Consider the following 23,708-nt stretch of genomic DNA (forward strand, 5'->3'; position numbering starts at 1 on the left):
TTTTAGTAAAAAGTTATGAGATACATTGTGTTTTTTTTTTTAATCTCAGTGTGTACTTGAGTTCTTTCTATTTTAATTTTTCTAAACTTCTAGTGTTCGAAATTGTCAGTTACTCGACAATGGAATGTTCGGAAATAGACGGTCGCCTATATGGGGAAAGTTTTGACTGCATAAACAAGGCATCGAATTGCGCAAATGAGAAAGGACAGTAACTAGCAAAAGCTAAAATATAAAAAATTATCCGTACTAGATTAGAAAAAAATAACGAAGAATTAAGAGAATACTGTGCACAAAACTAAATCAGATAATAAATCTATATATAAAACCGAGTGACTCAGTAGAGTGACCGAGTAAAACTGTAGCTAGAATTAGTCTTCAATTTAATAAAACAAGGAAAACGGACCTATTGATTCTGTTATGGAATACTTATCTGATATTAGCTAATCAGGGGTTATTTTGTTATAGAATTAATAAGTTATCTTTCATGTAAATTGTTTTTAATTGAAAATTTTAGTAACGTTCTTGATTGGATAGAAGGCGCTCAATTGTATATATGCAATTATTTTTTTAGGTCTGGTTTCGTTTTGGGAATCGTTTTCTTTTAGTTTCTCGTTGCTTTAAAATTTATCTTATTGATTGTCTTCTTTCAAGTCCGCATTACTTTGAATTGCCATTTTTTTTTCTATGCCATTCTTTTTATTGACACTGAAAAGGCCTTATTGCTTATGCAGCGAAATATTACTGATAATTTTTTTTTCTAAATTTTATTGGCAAAGTCTCCCGTTTGTTGGCATTTTCTATCGTATATTCTGAGTTCTATTGCATGGACTCATAACCCAACTATTGGTAATTATCTAATTCCTAGGACTAGTGACATGCCGTCAAGTGATTATCGACTGTGCAAATCCTGCCTTAATAAATGCTGAACCGTTTAATTACCTCGGTTTAATCACTTGCCAATATATTACTAAAGAATTTCAGTATCTTATAAGATAGTTTCGATTTAAAAGAAAAAAGTACGCTTGCAAGTATCGACCTAACTTCTTCAAATCGCCTTAACCTTCAAAGGATGGAAAGTAATCACCTTTGCTTAAGTATGAAGTGGATTCTTTTTTCTTCTTTTAATACTATATAACATTCCTTTTCGTAGTCTGACAGTGGATGGTTCAGCCGTCGGTGCAAGAAAATTAATCATTCACGAAGCGCAATTTCATTTCTGTTGCCTTCCTTTATCAACGCTGCTTTCTACGAAGATGAACCAATTATGCAGATAGTTATTGACGAGAGTCGTCGTCTTTTATATACAAGGTCAGATAAAGGCACACTAGTTTTGTTTGATCTTGGAGAAAATGGAAGCTCGGTCAGTCGTGTTGCCTATATGACCCTGCAAAATATTGCTGATGCTGCTCACAATATCGTGAGGTAAATTTTTGCTTTATTATAATCATTTTTTTATGGTGTGGGATAAATAGTAGGCTAGATATTAGATGGGTATTAAAGTAATACTTAAGGATGTTTTCTTGCTGCGTTTGTAGTCACGTTTGATATAAATTGCCAGGGATGGTAATGTCTAAAATAGAATTTTGTTTCCGAAAGTTGAATGCATTCCTTCATACAAATTCAGAAGGTCCAAAAAAGCTAATCATTTGTATAAATAAGCCGATTTCCATTTTATTTTTTTTTTATTTGTGGGCTCTTGCGGTTGAGCCTCACATCATGTATTTGGAAACCTCTTTTTTACCTAATCATTTCAAGGCTATGGTAACGGCTTATGTATGAATGCCACATCGTTCATAAAATTCCCTTTTATTACCTCTCCAGAAATGATAGGATTTTGAAATTTTACACCAAAGAGTGAATGACGACTTGGTCACTAAATCAAGAGTGAATTGATTGTAAAATCAGAATAATTTCTAGCCAAGTAGACTGGTGATACGCTCAAAAATTGCCTCTAGAGGGATTTAATGACAGCTTTAAGATAATGGAACGTAGTTTTCCCAATAAGATCGGTTAGGATGATTACTTAAGCTAAAAAAATACTAAGCTAGCATATTCTGGTCAATCTCTGATGACGAAATACTGAGACGTGTGTATGCGTCTCATTTTTTATTTTTATTATTTTTTTCTTTTTTTTAAGTAATTTCATGAAAAAAAGGGCGTAGTGAAACAATAATTTCGTTTTGACTTTAGACTATTTTAGTAAATTCAATTTGAAATAATTTACTCGTTAAGTTTAAAATATTGGAAATCTATTTCAAGTGACGCCCACAAAGTATGTTTATGTAGTTAAATCAATTTTTGGGCCCACGATGCCTCCTCATTAATAATTAAAATGAATTTTTTGGTATATTGAAGGCATTTGATGCTTGTTGTAACCAGATCCTATGTAGAAACTTGGAAAATGATGGCATTTGTGAGAATGCGTTGCGACTTTTTGATTTCCATAATAAGGGTTTATTCTTCTATTATGATTTTAGTGGGCAAAGGCCATTAACGGTTCATTATTTAAAATATATGGAGACCCACAGGGATCACTGTTGTGTGCATTATATATTAACGTCATTTACATAGCCCTTGGCGGGCTTCGCTCAGAATTCGGAGGTATCCTAACAGGAGAACCCTAATCACGCTCTAAATCTATTAGCGGCTGACGTATGCCCTAAGGTGGCAGCAGAAATAGAAAATCAATTATTAGCTTTGACAGTGAATAATTTAGCATGAATAGAAAGGTCAATCATGTGAAACTAAATTACATGAAGTCCAATTTGTTAATATTTTTTAGATTGCCGAATTATTAACCTTGATTCAATGAGATTGGTGTTGGATCTTTCCGTGTTGAGTGTATAGATTCTATAAAATATATTCAGATAATAATGGACGAGACTTATAGTTTTTCAAATTACATAAAGTGTAGATCATTCGAAATTGCTCGGAATATGCGGATTCTTAAAAAAAAAGAAATATTTTCCGAATCTAATATGCTTCAATTAATAAAAAAAGCATTTGATTGGTTTTGTTTCATGGGGCTATATTTTTTCGGAAACATCCAAAGTTGCTACTTTCCCTTCAGTATTTGGAGGTTCATGTTCTAAAAAATTGTGATAATCGGTATTTGCTGAGAAATAGTCATTATAGAACTAAAACTTGACCCGTTTCTGGCCCTGAATTTTTTGTCCCTTTATGTGTGATGTACGGCATTAAAATGCACTTTAAAGTTTTATTGGTCTGAACAAAATCTGAACAAAAAGTTTTCATTAATCAGAAAATCAATTCGGAGGTCTGCATGGTCTGTATTTTCGATTCGCTGTGTTTTTCCTTCCATGTGGCAGTTTATTCCTTATGCTATTATCCAAGAGGCTAATGGCCCAAAATTATGAGGTTTGCCGAAAAACCACTGTATTGTTGGGTATGACCTATGATCTGTCTTTATTTTTAGCATGAAGCAAGGTTTCAGGCGGGAATTTTTTTTACTCTGGTTCTCTCTTCCGTTTTTACATAAAGAAAGAAAACGATCAAAAATGGTGTTTTTAAAGGCTAAATAAAAATACTGAAGAAAATACAGAAAGCGAATATTTCGAGAGAACAACCACCTCTCTTCTTCAGCGCGAAATAATATGATCAAGGAAAAAGCAAAAACCAAAAAACAAACGTGGAAAGTACAACAGAACCAATGGAAAAAACCGCCAAAAATTAAATAAAAATCATTAAAGGATCAAAAATTAAAAGAATTAAAATCAAATACTTAACAACAATAAAGTGTGATTGACGGATACTAACGAACAGCTACACAACAGTTGTTCGTTAGTATCCGTCGATGGCAGCTCATGTGGTTATTATGACAGGCCAATGTGGTTTAACAAATTATCTTCTTTCGTTTTTATGGCACTTGTTATTAACCAAGTGACATATAGCGATCGCAAATTCTCTTGGTCTGTCTGTCGGTCTGTCAGTCCTGGTTTTGCTACTTTAGGCACTTCCAGGTAAGCTAGGACGATGAAATTTGGTAGGCGTATCAGGGACCAGACCAGATTAAATTAGAAATAGTCGTTTTCGCGATTTGACCATCTGAGGGGGAGTGGGGGGGTCGGTTAGTTCGGAAAAAGTTGAAAAAATGAATTATTTTTAACTTACAATCGGCTGATGGGATCTTAATGAAATTTGATGTTTTGAAGGATGTCGTGTCTCAGAGCTCTTATTTTAAATCCCGAAGAAATCCAGTGACATTGGGGGGAATTGTGGGGTGAACCTAAAATCTCGGAAAAAGCTTAGAGTTGAGGGATCGGGATAAAACCTGGTGGGAAAAATAAGCACAAGCCCTAGATACATGATTGACATAACCGGAATGGATACGCTCTCTTTGGGGGAGCTGGGGGGAGGGTTAATTCTGAAAAAGAAGAAAAAATGAGGTATTTTTACCTTACGAAGGCGTGATAGGATCTTAATGAAATTTGATTTTTGGAAGGATATCGTGTCTTAGAGCTATTATTTTAAATTCCGACCGGATCCGGTGACTTTGGGCGAAGTTGGGGGGGGACCTAAAATCTTGGAAAACGCTTAGAGTGGAGGGATCAAGATGAAATTTTGTGGTAAAAATAATCATTAGTCCTAGATACATGATTGAAATAACTGGAAGGGATCCGCTCTCTTTGGGGGAGTTCGGGGAGGAGGGTTAATTCTGAAAAATAAAAAAATGAGGTATTTTTAACTAACGAAGGTGTGATCGGATTTTAATGAAATTTGATCTTTAGAAGGGTATTGTGTGTCAGAGCTCTTATTTTAAATCTCGACTGGATCCGGTGAAGGGGAAGTTGGGGGGGGGGACCTAAAATCATGGAAAACGCTTAGAGTGGATGGATCATTATGAAACTTGGTGGGAAAATAAGCAAAAGTTCTAGATACGTGATTGACATAACGGGAACGGATCTGCTCCGTTCCCGTTGTGACTTTAGGTAACTTTAGGGGGAGTGGGATCTAAAATCATGGAAAACGCTTAGAGTGGAGGGATCGGGATAGAAACTTGGTGGTAAAAATAATCATAAGTCCTAGATACGTGATTGAAATAACCGGAACGGATCCGCTCTCTTTGGGGGAGTTCGGGGAGGAGGGTTAATTCTGAAAAATAAAAAAATAAGGTATTTTTAACTTACGAAGGAGTGATCGGATCTTGATGAAATTTGATGTTTAGAAGGATATCGTGTCTCAGAGATCTTATTTTAAACCCCGACCGGATCCGGTGAAGGGGAAGTTGGGGATCGGAACCTAAAATCTTGGAAAACGCTTAGAGTGGAGGGATTGGGATGAAACTTGGTGGGAAAAATAATCACAAGTCCTAGATACGGGTTTGACATAACCGGAACGGATCTGCTCTCTTTGGGGGAGTTGGGGGGAGGGTTAATTCTAAAAAGTTTGAAAAAATGAGGTATTTTTGACTTACGAAAGAGTGATCGTATCTTAATGAAATTTCATATTTAGAAGGACCTCGAAACCCAGATCTCTTATTTTATATCCCGACTGGATCCAGTGTCATTAGGGGGGGGGGGGGTGGAAATCTTGGAAAACACTCAAAGCGGAGAGATCAGGATGAAACTTGGTGGAAAGAATAACCACAAGTCCAAGATAGGTGACTGACATAACCGGACCGGATCCACTCTCTTTGGTGGAGCTGGGAGGGGGGGGGGGAATAGTTCGGAAAAATTAAAAAAAATGAGGTATTTGTAACGTACGAACAGGTGATCAGATCTTAATGAAATTTGATATCTAGAAGGATCTTGTGTTTTAGAACTCTTATTTTAAATCTCGACCAGATCCGGTGACATTGAAGGGAGTTGGAGGGGGAAACCGGAATTCTTGGAAAACGTGAAAATCGAGGCATCTTACGAATTGGTGATCGGATCTTAATAAACTTGATATATAGAAGAATCTTATGTCTCAGATGCTCCATTTTCAATTCAAATCGGATCCGGGGACATACAGGGCTGGATCGGGGAAACAGAAATCTTGGAAACCGGAAATCTTGGAAAATTCTTTGAGTGGAGAGATCGGGAGGAAACTTGATGGGAAGAATAAGCACAAGTTATAGACACGAGATTGACATAATTGGTACGGATCCGTTCTCTTTGAGGGAGCTGAGGTTTGTTAATTTGGAAAAATGAGAAAGATTGAGATATTTTTAACTTAAGAACGGGTGACCAGATCTTAATGAAATTTGATATTTAGAAGGAACTCATGTCTCAGAGCTCTTATTTCAAATCCCGACCAGATCTTTTGACATTGGGGGGAGTTGGAGGGGGGAACCGGAAATCTTGGAAAACGCTTATAAATATCGTAGATACGTGATTGACGTAACCGGACTGGATCCGCTCTCTTTGGTGGAGTTAGGTGGTGGGGTTCAGTGCTTTGGCGAGTTTGTTGCTTCTGGACGTGCTATGACGATGAAAATTGGTAGGCGTGTCAGGGAGTTGCACAAATTGACTTGATAAAGTCGTTTTCCCTGATTCGACCATCTGGGGGGCTGAAGGGAGAGGAAAAATTAGAAAAATTGAGGTATTTTTAACTTACGAGTGGGTGATCGGATCTTAATGAATTTTGATATTTAGAAGGACCTTGTGACTCAGAGCTCTTACTTTAAATCCCGATCGGCATTAATCCTCTGTTTTTCCTTTTATAGCAATCTATTGATTCTTAGAATTTTGTTAGAGCTCATACCATATGAGCTCTTGGCTCTTCCGACCTCGTCACAAGTGCCATATGAGCTCTTAGCTCTTGTTTTCGAAGCGAGTACAATCTATTAACATTTTTAATGTTCTTTAGTCTTTCAGATGGTTGCGGAAGTAATAAGGCTCATAGGAAAATTTTCATTTTGTATTTTTTTTTATTATTTTTCGCAATAAATGTTCTCTCTTTCTGAAAAATAAATAACATATGAACTTTTAATTAAAACTGTAAAAATTGGGGATTTTCCTGCTTGCACACAGTAATAAACCTCATGTTCAGGAGCCTTTTTCAACTGAAAAAGAGAAAATAAAAAAAGAAGACTATGGTAACCATAATTGAAAATAAAAAGCCTAAACTCTCTGGCAAAAGAAAGAATATTTGAAAGGTTTATTAAAAAATCTATGCATGATAAAATGCAGTTGTGGTTTTTAAGCATTGACGATTCAATTTTCTAGTGCGTGTTTATGTTTAGATTGTTGTTTATTCTGTGTCTCTGTTTTCCCTTGATAATTGCTATTAAAACCTTAAATTCGGACTTTAATTAGTGTATGCACCTATACACAAATTTTTTTTTTCATTTTTTTTTCTGCTTCGTTTTCGTGATTTATGTAGCTGAGAAAAAATACAAAATACTTTAGTGGCTAAGTATTTTAAATTTTATTTATCATTAGTCTTTTAAAAACACAGAAGCTTATGTTTTGAAATCTTCAAGATTTTGGCTGTATTAGGGTCGTCATAAGTTCCACCATAAGATACGTGGGTAAATCCTGGGAAACCAAGTTGTTCTGTGCTAAGTCTTACCAGAGCAAAAATTGTAATATTGCATTAAGCGAAGAAGGAGTGTCCTACTCAAAGTTGGAGGTAAGGGGCCAATAGGCTGTTAATCTTAGAAGACCATCAAAATAAGTAAATATCATCCTTATTCTTTTCAACCTTTGGCTCCCTCCCCCACTCTAGGAAGAAATTTTTATGGTTTCCCTCCTATCCCCCCTCCAAAAAAATAAGGGACGCCAGTGAAAGAAGGTACCTTGCCAAGCCTAAATTAAACTTAAGTGTTTCGTTTTTAAGTAGGAGGAAGATATGACGATCTATTGCCTTCTATTTATCGTATTTTTTTCCATGTTGCTGTTGCCAAAATCACGGACTTATGGTGTAAAAAGAGAAACACTAGAAGTGACACTTTTATGAGACTAAAAATGATACTGCTATGCTCAAGAAAAATTATTCATGACAAAAGCTAACCAATTAAAAAGAACAATAATAATAATGCAGTATTTCAAAGGTTTTAACCCATTGGGGAAATAATCGATTAACGGACGCCACTTTCTTCAATATTTTTAAGAAAGTAGTTTAGATATTTGAACAAAACTTCAATGGATTTCAAAGAACGGCATAGAAAGATTGAGAGGACTTGGGAGACGAAAAAGAAAATATTGAAAAAAAAAAAAACTTGCCAATTTTACTGAACTGAGAAAATTTAAACACACGTTTAAATAGGGCTGACAAACAGTAATGGTAATCATTTAGAAGTGCAGTTGGTAGGATAAAGGAATTACAGAAATATGTTCCAAGTTATATTTGTTTACTGACTTGTGCTCTAAGGGTACGACATGAGCCATTTTATAGATACAATAGTACATTTGTTTATACTTATTTGTTGCTTTACATAAAATGAAATTGTGAAATGCCATTCAGTTTTGTATTTTTTATTCAGTTACCCTCTCATTGCTACCTCGAAAGGGTCCTTATTTTAGTTTCAGTGTTTATTCTGAGACATGTTCTATTGTCCTTTGGACTTTTATCTGCATTTTTTTATTATTCTGCACTGAGAATGGTTGAGCAGAGGTATCAACTGAAATATTTGTACAATTGTTTGTTCTGTTTTTTTTTTCTGGCTGATTATTGTCCTCGTTTCCCTCTTCTTTGTGATTATTTGTTTTCTCAGACATTATTTATTTATTCACTTGCACTTCATTCGCTAAATGAATGACCCTTTATTCAAGATGAATTCAGAAAAAGATAGGGGAGGGGCATCAAGCAAAAAGCTCATTGAAATAGCCGATGGAATTTTCTAAGACCTATTTGTTAACATGTTAATCCTCTAATTTCTGACAAATAAAGTGATTTTGATTTTACAGCACAATTGACAAAACTTGTTTTCGGCCTCTTGCTGGTATATCACTCATCGAATCAAGTGAGTCCCCTGAATTGAATCTTGTTGCCTTTAGCACCTCAGGTGTTAGAATGTATTTTACGTGCTTGCCGTTCAACGCCATTATTGGGGCACCTTTAACTAGTCCCGTTCAGAGGTATTCTGGTCTCACTTTAACTCATATTCGACTGCCACCTGGTTTTTCTGTTAGTTCTACCTCTCAAAAGCCTAGTAATGTTCGTGCTAGCTACTATTGTAAAGGTAAGTGTCAATTTTAACTTTAGATTTCAATTTCATGAACGTTAACTAATATTATATTATGCAAAATCCCATTTTGTCTGATGCAGAGCGGAAAGAAATGCTATTCATTAGTTTAATATAAGAAAAGTGTATATAAAGATTATTTATTAGATACAAAATATCTTTAGTTTCAAATATATATAGATTAGGGGGACAAATTTTGAGCCATTTGAATATAATCATCATAACTTGAAAGAGAAAATATTAAATGTTTTTTTTTTTTTTTGGGGGGGGGGGGTTGAGGATGGAGCATAGTACATTCCATTATGTTTTTTTTTCATTGTTATTTGTTTGTTAATACTTGTCGGGCTTCCTTCTGTGCACTGTTTACCCAGGATTATTTTTCTGGTCTATTCTTTCTTTTCCTAGTTTTCTGAAAGAAAAGCTAAGGTAAACCCGGTATCTAAGGTAATAAAAAGTAGTTGTAGAGGAGGAGCGTGGCTGTCTTTAGGAGTGAAGTGGGAGCCGTTTTGCGTGATAGTGAAGAATCTTTATGGGTCTCAGTGTCTGTTGTGTCACAGAGCCGTGTCTTTTAAGTTAATTTACTTCGTTTTCTTTTTATAATAAACCCGATTGAACTTGAAACTTGGTTTTATTCTTTCATTTATTTGTATACTTTTTTGTTCGTGTTGGAAACTAAATTCTCTTCTTCGGTATACCCTTTGATTCAGCACATACTTCCATTCATTTCTTATAGTAGAACTTGATAACAATATTCGTGAGCAAATATCAATTGACTGAGCAGATGAGAAAAGAGATCAGAAATGCACAAGTCTAAATATATTGACGGAAGCCACCAGCTGGTCAACCCAATTTAATCTTGACATTCTAACAACTTTGTTGTCAAAAAATTTGAACTGGTCAATTTTTCAAGAGAAGCACATCCTTAAACTCGGTTATGAACTTTATTCTCTATCTACTTTTACGCAATGTTTATTGAGAAACAACAAAACAAGTTGGTAGCACTTACATCTCCTTTTAGGTATGAATAACATCAGAAGTTGTGCAGTGGTTAGCCCTATTGCTGAATTAACGATTATTAGTAAGTTCAATATGTGTTCTAAGGAGTCTAGTCGTCCAAGGAAGGAAAATTGCCGGTAACACAGCCAAATTGAGAAAAAAAATGCATAAGAAAAAAGACAAGAGTTGTTTATGTGTGATCCGTGCATAATTACTTCATTATATCATGTATATGTGTAAAAACTCGGTTAAAGGCAAGAAAAAGAAGAAGAGCTTGCTATATAGTTTTGGAATGTTTATATTATTTTTTTTTCTTATTAGAACCTTATCTTCTTTTTGTCTTCATAGGCACTTCCATATTGTCTTCACCTCATGCGGATGACACCGATTCTATTTGGGTCGCATCGAGTGACATGTTTCCATTTTCGCAGACACTTACAGAGGGGTTCAGTGTTGAACAATTGGATGGTCGTGTTTGTGATATAGTGCTGGACGGTGTTAGAAATTCGATTGTTGGAGGTCTAAAAATGGAACCCCCAGCAGTTGTTGTTCAGCATTCACGTCCACCAGCAAATTTTGTGATTCTCACGAGTCAGGTAAGCCGTCTTACTATATCGCCTTTTTATGTATCTATATTTGGCATTATCCTTACAATCTTGTCACGAATATTTATAGAGTTTAAATATATATATATATATATATATATATATATATATATATATATATATATATATATATATATATATATATATATATATATATATATATATATATATATATATATATATATATATATATATATATGTATATATAGTTTTTATTTTGACTCGTATATTCTTTGAAATTCAAAAGTCAGTCCTTTAATGTAGTTTAAATATTGTCAAAACCTTCATAAGGACCTCCAAGGTCCATTTAAATATCCCGTTAACGGCAGCACAGAAAAATATCGATGACTACTAACTACTTATTGTAGTAACTATTAACTAACTAGTAGCTAGTAAGAAGTAACTAGTATCAACTACTGATTGTAGCACCAAGTTGCATGAGGGTAATAGAGTTACGCATGTTCCATCTCCACCCCAAGATTCTCAGAGGATCAGTCTTTAACACCTCCTATATCCTTTTTTACGATACTAACCGATCCATTTGACAATGTCCTACATTTCGCTTAGCCTGGGATAAATTGCTGTAAATCAGGCGATAATTATTGATAAAACCTGGCCTAACAATCTTAATCTGTCTCTCATTAATGTCTTAGAAAGAGGTATCGAACCGTGTTTTTATTGTCATCATTAAGTCATTTTTTTGTCGTCAAAACTAGCGTATCTTCCTCAAGCTTTCGAAGCGCAATCGTTTCAGAAGGATACCTAACAACTTTTACTGCCTAACTTCCAGTATCCTAGTCATAGTTCGATAACATATCTTGCCATCCTTACTAAAACTGCTTCGTAGGTAAGTAGAAATATCCACCCCGTCGATCTCTTTGCTACCTAGCATTATCCCTTTATTTTAATTTCTTTATTATTTAATTGACTTCTTTTTCTTAACATTTTTAAATCTATATCACATTGAACTCTCAAAACCTCCAAAAATGAGTTAATTTTGTTAACGTTTTTTCTAGTGCACTCAAATCATTTGTATAATCCAAGTGTACTAGAGTTTTACCTTCCGTTTGCTACCATTTTCTCCCTTCGTCTTTGTTGAGCTCGCTGGCAAGTTGGATACAACGTATCTTTTCCCTTTTTAAAACTACTCTCCTCATCTCTGAACATTTTATTCACTGAATCTCAGAGTTTAATAAGTTTCGTCATGTATCAATTAACTTCTCATAGAAATCAATCTAATGTCACTGCAATTTCCATATTTATTGTTATCACTTTTCTTATTAAATGTCTAATTGAACTTTTACTAAAATCTCTAGTCCCTTCTCTTAGTTTTTAGTATCTCAGTTTTAATTGGCTTTATGTGCTGATTCCAGATATATAAAATTCATTGAGCTTAATGTTACCCATCAAAAGCTACGCGTCTGAAAACAAATCGTCAGATTTTCGAAGAAAGAGTAACACCCCCAAAGTGAGCTTAATGAAAATCACGTCATTAGATTCATCATATCAGAGAACCTTTATGTAGAGGTTTCAAGCTCTCTTCCACAAAAATATGGAATATTGTTGTTGTTTTTTTCTTTATCCATGGGTGATCGTATTGAGCCGATGGTTTCAGAAAATGAAGAGGAGCCTCATTCGAACGGAAATTAAAAGTTATAGTACACCTTTTTAGTGACCAAAAGGATTTTATCACGGAAAAGTGGCGTTTTCTTCCATTTTGTATGACTGGACTATAATTTTGTCAAAGGTGGAAAAGTTGGTTTTAGAAAAGGTAGAATGGAAAATATTCATCATTTCCGACAAATATTTCTTGAATCCCGGAAATATTTTGGGTCTACGCCTTTGTTTTAGTGCTGGGGGGGTATAATAGTTATAATAGTTATATATTTTTCTGTATAGCATAAAATATTAAATTCACATGCCTACCGGCACAGAGGTGGAAAAGACGAGGCGGGGTATCTTTAGCCTTTGGTGGGGAAGGGATAGGTAGTGCTGCAAAGAGCTTTGTTGTTAGTAATTTCGAATGGTAATATTTTTCTTTTCCTGTTTATATACTATGTTTAAATGTTTTAAACATACGTATATGATATATTTAAACATCTGGTCAACCTATTATAGAGGTCGCAATGGCTTTAGTAGCGCATAATTTCCATCCTTATGAACAAATAATTGAACAAAACAAAGTTTTTCCAATGGAGATAAAGAGCGAAGTTAGAACTTAAAACGAACAAAAATAATTGCTTCAATACCTATCTAACATATATCAACAAAACTATTACAAATAAATCAACTGGTGATATTTCTCTATCGAAAGCTATCGATTATAGAAAGCTAGCGCTTTACTGAAAACACAAAACAATATAGGAGTTTTAGTACGGTAACTGTAAACCATTTAAGCACAGTTTTAACAGTATAAAAGTAAAGCATTTTTTGATTATGGCTTTTTTTTCGTTTAATTTGGCATCACTTCTGCATAATGAGCTCAGTTCAATGGTTGACGGTCCTTCTGGATCTGAAAAGGACATTTCATGATTTTTTTTTGTAGACAAATTCGAAGTGAAGGATTCTTATTAGTATTAAGAATACAGACTCGCTTTAGAATTTATATCGCAACTTGAAATTCCTGGTTTTTTTTTTAGAGAGGAATAAATAGATTTCCAGAGTTCATATTACGGTTGATATGTTCTTCATTTCGAGCAATATTAGGTGAAACGAATATATTACCTGATAGATCAATCCATTATTTTGTATGCTGTTTAATGACTTTAAACATATTATTTTCATGTGTAAAATTTTTAAGATAATTTTAATTGTCTACTGAAAGTTACTGATATCACAGCTCCTGTAAGACTATGAAAAGTGTTACAGACTGTTGTGTGGCTACGTATTTACTTTTGACTCCCGAATCAATATTTATGTTTTTTATACTTGGTTTTTGTGTTTTCAGTAAAACGCTTGTTTTCTGTAATCCTACAAACGTAGGGAAATATCACCATTTGATTATATTTACTCTATTTTTATGGACATATGTTAGACAGGCTGTGAAACAATAATTTTTGTTCGTTTTAAGTTTCAACGTCGCTCTTCACTTCCCTCGGAAAAACTTCGTTTTTTTAAAAATTTATCTTTGCTCGCTTTTGATAAAAATTTAATTTAGAAGAGATACTTCCACGATCTTTTTTATTTAAACGGTATAATTTCTGATTGTTTAATGTTCTTTTCAGTTTTGATATTCATCCTTAGTTTCAGTTGGAAATTTATTCTTTTATATAATTTCAAATCAGCTCCAACTTAGGGGAGATAAGACACCTCAACCCTTATTAAGCAGCTGAACAAAGAAGTTCACAAAAATTAACATCAAAACATAGTGTCGTTTCTTTTTGTGTTCTTTTTTAAAGAAATTGATTTTTAATTCTTTGATTTAAAAAATTAAATGTAGTAGCTCCAGGAGAGTTGCTTCGACACAAAAGGTTAACTAAGCGGACAGGTTTGCATATCCACATGTTTGTGGAAAATTTTGCTAGCTCAACAGAAATTTGCCTTTAGGCTTAGGGAGTTATTTGACCTGTTCCTACATAGAAAAGCCACTCATGACTTAGAAATGCATCGAAATTTCAAAAAAGATAATTTCTTGTGTAGCTACGATAAATGGTATTATAAACTAAGTTTTTTTCATTTCAAAAAATTTGGAAAGAATTACTTGAATTCTCCTACAGAACTGTTTTCGTTATGTCTTTCTTCCTCTTTGGATGCACAATCTTACGTATGGAGAGATATTACGGTGGAATTATCGAGTAAATTATTTGAATAAGTAAGTATAACAATAAGTAATCCTTCTTTTGATATACAACTTTGAGCGGTTCCAGAACCACGTGCCTACACTTCTCTAACCATGAAGTGGCAAGGGGTTGGTGTCAGGGGTTTTTATTTACTATGGGGTATAGGCGGCAACTGCCCCTCCCAGACCTCAGTTTTCCTTCAGATCCCGGTTTTCCAGCCATTTGCTGGGAAATGACCAGGAAAAACCAGATCCAAGTTATTTGAGGAAACTGGCTCCAACGTTTACCCTCCCCCCACGAGATTTTGACAAATTCACGCCATTCGTTGGGGTATGGATTTAGTGATCCACTAAGAATGTCGTTGCAAACCATGAGCTGGATGACATCTATTCCCTTTTGAATAAAATGCTTGACAAAATACCTTTCTGGGGCATGCTTTAAAAAATGAATGCACCATGTTTACAAAATGGTGAAACTATCTGGTAATGCTTATATAGAAGGGACAAAATCGGGACAAAAACAAGCAGGAATTGAATGCAAGACACTCTAATTTGAAGTCCAGCGATGCACTAATTGAAGCACAGCTCTAATAATCTAATTTGATATATTGGTGCTTCTACCTTAATTGCGTAGCTTATTAAGGGGGCTTTGAGGAGGAACATACGAGAGGTGTTCGTGCAAACCTCCAGCTAAGGGTTTTGGACCATAATTATTGCAATGATAATATCGTTTTGTACTTCCAAGCCTTTCTACTTAAGAGATGATACCAAAAGTGATGTTTTTAGTGCTGTGTCACACTTACGGATGATAGAATTGATGAAAATTATGTAGATATGACCAATAACTTTCAAATTAGCCATTAAACGTCACTCTAAAAAGTTCTGTTAGCCCTAACTGTTCTACTTGAGACACGGCACCAAAAGTACAGTTTTTAGTACCATTATGAACTTCTGATGGTGAGCTTTATAGGAAGGACGCGGATTTGAGCAGTATCTTTTATACCAGCTATTAAGAATCTGTGTAAGATACCTGCGATACCAATACGCGCGATACCAATGTGCCTATGCCGATACGCGTAATATCAATACGTCCGATACCGATACAGCATGCAGTCGTTTCCACAGGGACAATTGAGAGTCATATTATCACCAAAACCATATATATCGAACCTTTGAACTATGTTGAACAAAATGGCTATCTCAAAATTTTGATTGGATAGCTTTGGGAAGAGGTGGCTAGTTGCCCTCCAATCTTTTTGGTCACTTAAAAAGGACACTAGCAAATTTAATTTCCGTTCAAATGAGCCATTAAACATCTCTCTATGATGCTTTGGTCGTTCGCTAGCCCAAGTGAAAAAAAGAAAAAGAAAAAGAAAAAAAAAGAGACACATCGGAGCTACCAAACAAAAAAGTGATTTTCCTTGCTGTCGTAACTACTGTAACTGTCGTACCAAAGGTTTTCGACCATGCTGATTCCAATAACACATTTTTTTTATTTCGATCTGACGCTCTTTTCAAGGGGTTTCAGGCTCTTTTTCGAAATCGCCATAAATTTATGTTCGTAATAAACTTTTAATTTTAAGATTAACCAAAGCAATAGCTACCATTCATGATTCTGTGCCAGACGGCATTTTTTCTCACTGGGCAGTTTTTTCAAAAACGTCTTTTTAACTTTTGGTTTCTATAGGCTGTGGTTCGCTCTTTACTAGGTTGCAGATACTGCTGCAGCCATGATTTACACTTATAGATATATACATTTTAACTGTTATAAATCGGGCGTCTGTGGGGTCGGTACCCTTCATCGTTTGTTCGTTAGTTCTGTGCAGGAATTAATAAATGATAAGAAATTAAATTTAAAACCTCGGGCTTTTCAGCTGAAAGTAAAAACCAACAGTAAAACTTAGAAACGAACAGAAATTATGCTGTAGATGAGGGGACTGTCACCGCCTTAACTGCTCGCTATCTTCGCTAATGTTCGACTTTTGTCCCGATTCTTTAACAATAACTGCTAAAACGCAAGGGCCGTCGGATTGGAATAAGAAGCTTTTTAAAGCGCGAAAAACTTTAGCGTTACGAGCGAGAGGTTGAGAATTATTCACGGAACAATTCCTTTAATTTTCAACTATTGCTCCTTACTTCCAAATAAAAAAAAGAAAACAATTTTTGTTTAATTATCATCCTGGAGTCTGTCCAAGGAATGCCCATCTCTAAAGTAGTTACCATTTTTAAATTTCAGCTTTGTGTTGGCTCTAAATACTACTGCAGCAGATAATAATTCTTTATAACATCAGTAATAGTACTGCTTATCTGTTTAAAATAATGTAATCAATAAGATTAGCCATCTTAGAGTCATGTGAGCACAATGTTAAGTTATATCCCATTTTATAACCGAACACTGATTTGCTTGTAATTCGACTGTTAATCTATAAAATGGTAGCAGTCTATTTCCATTGCTGTTTTCCTTCCTTGCACCAAATTAGCCTATGCTAGGATACTGTCTATCCATATTTGTACCAGCCTGTGCACTAAAGTCCCTTAATAAAATGTAATATTTGTACCATAGCTCTTGTTCCTGTTACTAAATACAAATTTCGTCTACTGTTATCTCAATCAGTCGGCCCTAAAGGAGAAACTCCACTACGACTGATATCTGGCAGATTTAATCATAAATCGTGCTGCTAGAATTATATTATTAACACCTTCCCACTTAAACGAGACTTAAAAGTTTCCATATTCATCATCACCTATTTTCATGTTCCTGAATCCTGAGAGGTGTTTTCTCGAAACTCACAACTAGTTCTTTTTACGGTAGTTACCTTTTAAGTTTTAGCATCACCTGTCGCAATTTTCACGATGTCAAACAGTTCGTGGTAACGAACTGTAGTAAGGAGCGACCCGGCTCAATAGTAACCAAAACTCTAAAAAATTGAATTTTGATATCAATAGCTACATCAAAAGAATCGTATTTTAATGCTGATTTTAAATATATAAGTTTCATCAAGTTTAGTTTTACCCATCAAAAGTTACCAGCCTGAGAAAATTTGCCTTATTTAAGAAAATAGGGGGAAACACCCCCTAAAAGAACACCCCGTAGAATCTTAACGAAAATGACACCATCAGATTCAGCGTATCAGAGAACCCTACTGTAGAAGTTTCAAGCTCCTATCTACAAAAATGTGGAATTTTGTATGTTTTGCCAGAAGACAAATCACGGGTGCGTGTTTATTTTTTTTTTTTTTTTGTTTTTTTTTTCTTTTTCCCAGGGGTCATCGTATCGACCAAGTGGTCCTAGAATGTCGCAAGAGGGCTCATTCTAAGGGAAATGAAAAGTTCTAGTGACCAAAAAAATTGGAGGGCATCTAGGCCCCCTCCCACGCTAATTTTTTCCCCAAAGTCAACGGATCAAAATTTTGAGATAGCCATTTTGTTCTGCATAGTCGAAAACCATAATAACTATGTCTTTGGGGATGACTTACTCCCCCACAATCCCTGGGGGAGGGGCTGCAAGTTACAAACTTTGACCAGTGTTTACATATAGTAATGGTTATTGGGAAGTGTACAGACGTTTTCAGGGGGATTTTATTTTGTTTGGGGGTGGGGCTGAGGGGAGGGGGCTATTTTGGAGGATCTTTCCTTGGAGGAATCTGTCATGGGGGAAGAAAAATGCAATGAAAAGGGCGCAGGATTTTCTAGCATTACTTTAAGAAAACAATGAAAAATAAACATGAAAACGTTTTTCAAATGAAAGGAAGGAGTAGCATTGAAACTTAAAACGAACAGAGATTATTACGCATATGAGGGGTTCTAAAAATACCTTAGCATAAAGAGCGAGGTATTTAGGAGGAGATAAATACCTCGCTCTTTATGCTAAAGTATTTTTAGTAATTTCAACTATTTATTCTACGGCCTTTCTGATTCAGGGGTCATTCTTAAAGAATTGGGACAAAACTTACGATTTAGTGTAAAGAGCGAGGTATTAACGAGGGTACAAACCCCCTCGTATACATAATAAAAATATAAGATTATGAAAGTTTGTTACGTAAGTTAATTCTTAAGTTACGTATTTTTTTTACTAATAAAAACGTTCGTTAAAAATTAAAAGTTCTAGTTGCCTTTTTAAGTAACCGAAAAACAGGAGGGCAACTAGCAACTAGACCTCCTTCTCCACCCCTTATTTCTCAAAATCGTCTGATCAAAACTAAGAGAAAGCCATTTAGCCAAAAAAAGAATTAATATAAAAATTTCATTTTAATAATTTATGTGCGGAGAGCTAAAACCAAACATGCATTAATTCAAAAACGTTCAGAAATTAAATTAAAAAAAATAATTTTTTTAGCTGAAAGTAAGGAGCGACATTAAAACTTAAAACGAACAGAAATTACTCCGTATATGAAATGGGTTGTCCCCTCCGCAATCCCTCGCTCTTTACGCTAAAGTTTCACTCTTTGCCAAAATTCTACTTTTTAAAACAATTAAAAGCTTTAGCGTAAAGAGTGAGGGATTGCGGAGGGGACAACCCATTTCATATACGGAGTAATTTCTGTTCGTTTTAAGTTTTAATGTCGCTCCTTACTTTCAGCTAAAAAATTTTTTTTTTTATTTAATTTAGTCACTGAAATTATAGGGACCTCAAGAATCAATTCTATCTTGATCACTCCTGGATTATGCACTATTACCTCAGATTCATTATATTCACACTTGCAAATTTTATGCTATGATATTCACTCAACCCTTAAGTAATTACATGATAAGAAAGAGGTTAAAATGCCCACCAATAGAAGAAAAGGGCAGAAGAACTATAAATTGTTGAGTATCGAGTACAATGGTGTGTCAATTGCTAGAATATAATTTTGTCGATATGGGCCACTTTTCAAGGTCTTCCTGGAACACTGTTGTTCCATACAACAATTCAACTTAGGGTAGCTCTTGAACTCTCTTGTACATACATGATTTTATGCTTGTATTTTTTTCTCTCTTTCATTTTTTATTCTGATTTTTAATGTTTTTTTCCTGTTTTGTTTTCTTGTCTTTTCGAATGTGTGCATACAATATATGATCCACCTTCCCCTCCTGTCATCTAATTTCTTTTGTCTTATTTTAGCCACCTTATTACACTACACGATTAGCTTTTGATGCTTTTTCGTTTTGTATTCAGTTTTAGTGTTATTATTCTTTGTCATATTTCTTCTGTTTTTGACATGTTTAATTAGCTGAATAGTGTATGTTAGACATTTCCATCGTGACTGAATTTACGCAATGAGTTGCTTGATGCCTTATATTTACGGAGTAGAAGCCCTATGATAAGAGAATTTTGCCTCTTATAGAATCGACATTTAAAGGACCACTGAGAAAACTATCGGGAACTTCACATTATTGAATAAACTTTTGGAATAATAATAATGCTGGTAGAACAAGAACTTTTAGATTTAATGGGTACTATTGTTGACTGCAAAAATGCCTTGGATGATACACGAAAATAAACATCAGAAACTGGACAGGAACAAGGGACCTTGCTTTTTTTCTTTTCTTTTTTTCAAGTTTCATGTTATGCTCCGTTTTTATTTTTTCTTCTTTTTTCATCTTAACTTTTATTGTTTTTTCTACTGCCTTTTACTTTTCTTCTAGGGCTGTCACATTTTCCCAAAGCTTCGACCAGTCGAAGTTCTCCGTCAAATTCTGGTTGAATCTGGAGGTGCTGATTCAGAAATAGTTCGGACATTTTTCACAATACTAAAAGAAGAGCAAGGAGCAGCTGTAGCGTTAATTCTTGCTTGCTCTCAGCATGCACAAGATCCACAAATTTCTGATTGGGCAACCAAAGCTTTCCTACTGTATGGAGGAGAAATCAAGACAACCCCAACCAATGTTGTTCCTACCTTTCCTCATTCATCTTTATCTGGAGCTGACTCCCCCTTAACAGGTATTTGCTCAGATTTGATAGACGCCGTCCGACAAATATATTTCAATCTCGAGTTTTTGTTTGTTTTCTAGCTCGAAAAATTCGATTTTCCGAAGTTGGAACAGCTGAAAAACTGTCACTACAGAATCTTTCAAGGCTTATAAGTAAAAGTTTGGTGGAGTCATTCGCTTGAAGATAACTTCCCAGACCTCCATTTGGGTTGTAAATCCATTTCTGAGACTTTGACTGATGTAGTCCAGCAGTTTTCTTAACTCCTGAAAAGCCACTATTCTACGGAGAGGGGGAAGGGCTCAATTTGACCTGTAGGTCTATTCTTAAACGCTCCATTGATTTAGACTAATTTCAACCAGTGACTCAATTTGGATCGTAGGCCTATTCTTAAAGATTCCATTGATCAAACAGTTCGTGGTAATGAACTGTAGTAAGGAGCGACCCGGCTCAATAGTAACCAAAACTCTAAAAAACAAATTTTGATACCAATAGTTACATCAATATAATTGAATTTTAATGTTTATTTTAAATATACAAGTTTTCTTCAAGTTTAGTTTTACCTATCAAAAGTTACGAGCCTGAGAAAATTTATATAATTTTAGAAAATAGGGAGAAACACCTCTTAAAAGTGATAGCCTTAACGAAAATCACACAATCAGATTCAGCGTATCAGAGAACCCTACAAGAAAAGTTTCAAACTCCTATCTACAAAAAATTTGGAATTTTGTATTTTTTTACCACAAGTCAGATCACGGATGCATGTTTTTATTTATTTTTTATATTATTATTATTTTTTTTAAACTTAAACCTTAAAACGAACAGAAATTACTCCTTATATGAAAGGGGCTATTTCCTCCTCAACGCCCCCCTGTTTACGGTAATGTTTTTTACTGTTTTAAAAAGTAGAGTTGTGAGATTAAGAGTCAAAATTTAGCGTAAAGAGTGGGGCGTTGAGGAAGGAACAGCCCCTTTCATATTCGGAGTAATTTCTGTTCGTTTTCAGTTTTAATTTTGCGCTTTACTTTCAGTTAAAAAGCAAGAGAGAGAGAGAGAGAGAGAGAGAGAGAGAGAGAGAGAGAGAGAGAGAGAGAGAGAGAAGAGAGAGAGAGAGAGAGAGAGAGAGAGAGAGAGAGAGAGAGAGAGAGTGAGAGAGAGAGAGAGAGAGAGAGAGAGAGAGAGGAGAGAGAGAGAGAGAGAGAGAGAGAGAGAGTGAGAGTGAGTCTGAAAGTGTCTCGTGTTCCCTTCTTCTTTTTCTGTACCGTCCTCATCATATTTCTTCAAATATCTCTTAATTCGGACTTCATTTGGGTTCGTTTGCTCTCCCATGCGTTCTCAAGTTGAGAAAAAATTCATTGAAGCAGAATATGAGTTTTTTCTCATCGGTATCAAACACAGCTAACTCTTTTAAGGTCTTAGGCAAAAAAAAATTTACCTGACTGATTCATATGAGAGAGAAGAGGCCACCCAAGCCCGTTAAATACCGGGCTCAAGTTGGACCAATTCTGTAAGCCTGTTATGTTCCTTGACTGATTCTCTTAGCTTCACAGAGCGCATCTTTTACTTTTACATACTGGTGGGTCGCCGCAGACTAATTTTCTGATGAGGTTAATGGAAATGTTTTTTGTCTTGTAAAATGGAGAGTATAATAAATTTTAGCTAGAATTACCAACGATCAACCGAACGGGTCCCATGTCACAGAAGGGAGGGGGGAAGGGAGATTTAAATATTAACTAATCAAACAAAAGGGAAACTTCCGAATATGAGTTAGCACTTTTTAGGGATGTGCTCACAGACAAGCTAACTAAGCTTATAAAAATGAACTAAAATCCCAAATTATTAAGGGTGTTTTTCAAGTCCTTAAAAAACTTTTAAGATTGAAATCCACTCACTTTATTTATGAGACAAACCCATTTAAGAAACGAATTGATGATAGGAGTTGGAATCACGATATTAATATATAACCTTCATGCATTTTATAAACCTTCGTACGTTATACTATGTTTTATTATTTAGTTTATTTCTTATTTAGGTTCTGGCCGACCATCATTTGGAACACCGATACATGGTCCACCTCTTGGATTTTCTACACTTGGGACTCCTGTACAAAGTAAGATTCATTAATTAAAAGGAAGAATCATTTGATAAGTTTATTTTTCTAGTAGGATCCATAAATATTTATTCTGCCATTTTTTTTTGGCGTATTTTGTTGTTATCAGTGCTGTCACTTACTTGAAATAATTTTACTTGAAGTACTACTTAAGTAAAATTTTCCATTACTTGTACTTATACTTACGTAAAAACTCTAGGGTGTACTTATTACTTGATACTTAAGTAAGATTACGAAATTCTTATCACTTAAGATACTTTTAATGTACTTGTTTTTCAAATACTTTACCTTTGACACGAAAATTTTGTGTGTGTGTGCTTTGGCAATGTACAAGAAAACATCACCTTTAGATTTAGAGTAAACTCAGATATAGCTCCATGCCCTATTTTTGGATATGAAATAAGGTATTTGTTTTTGACGAAAAAAATTATAGTATGATTAACCCTTGGTTTAATTTTTGTTTAAAAGTTATATAACAAAGAAAATTGAAATTATTTCACAGTTCACTGGTCGACAGTGAGCTAAAATCCCTTATTTTGTGCTAAATGTTGCATATTGTAGTCAATTTGGGCTTATATTTCTGACATTAGTGTTTAAGTTTTGTCATCTCGTCAACTGAACCAGATTTCTACCATTTCATCATCTTCAGGACCATATTATTGGTAAAACTATTGAAGCTATGCATCTTTGCCCGTCTAAATGTTGTCTGCAATAAACCAGTCTAGGCAATTCTAGCTGGACTCAATGCAATGGTATTTTGTCAAAAAATAAGATTTTTTCTCTTGGAACTCGTTGTTATTTCCACTGCTGCTGCTATTCTAACCGAAGATTTTATTTGCTATTCGATAATTTTTGCTGTTTCTTGTTTCTTGTCTTTTTCATCTGTCGGGAGTTATTGTGTTCTTGTGTAATTTTGCACTGGTCAAGTGTTAAAAATAAATTCTTCTTCCCTATTTATCCTTCAAAATTTTTTTAAAAAGCTGAATTAATATGATTTTCATTTCATTTACTTTTCCTTTATCTTCTAACCGCAGATTTCGTCATGCAGCATTTTCATTTGCAATTCAGTGTGATTTTTACACTTTCTTATTCCATGCTTTTTCTTTAGCCGTTCAGGGTCATGTGTCATCTTTTATAATTTTGTATGTGCCATATATACTAAAAACAAAATGACCACCCCT

General features: G+C 34.7%; 1 protein-coding gene across 5 annotated transcripts in view; it reads left to right on the forward strand.

Annotated features, from left to right (window-relative positions):
• Positions 1-23,708, forward strand: part of LOC136031214 (nuclear pore complex protein Nup155-like) — a 180,406-nt gene that overhangs the window by 41,625 nt on the left and 115,073 nt on the right. For 3 of the 5 annotated variants that reach the window (XM_065710588.1, XM_065710590.1, XM_065710586.1), the window contains exons 6-9: positions 1,151-1,422; positions 8,853-9,127; positions 10,475-10,722; positions 20,135-20,429. In XM_065710588.1, coding sequence (XP_065566660.1) covers positions 1,151-1,422; positions 8,853-9,127; positions 10,475-10,722; positions 20,135-20,429 — 1,090 coding nt within the window. Of the gene's footprint in view, positions 1-1,150; positions 1,423-8,852; positions 9,128-10,474; positions 10,723-20,134; positions 20,430-22,449; positions 22,528-23,708 lie in introns of all 5 variants that reach the window. The other 2 variants (XM_065710591.1, XM_065710587.1) reach the window with 1 other exon arrangement.

Source organism: Artemia franciscana, chromosome 9 (genome assembly GCF_032884065.1).
Source record: "Artemia franciscana chromosome 9, ASM3288406v1, whole genome shotgun sequence".
In the NCBI taxonomy this organism is placed as follows: Eukaryota; Metazoa; Arthropoda; class Branchiopoda; order Anostraca; family Artemiidae; genus Artemia; species Artemia franciscana.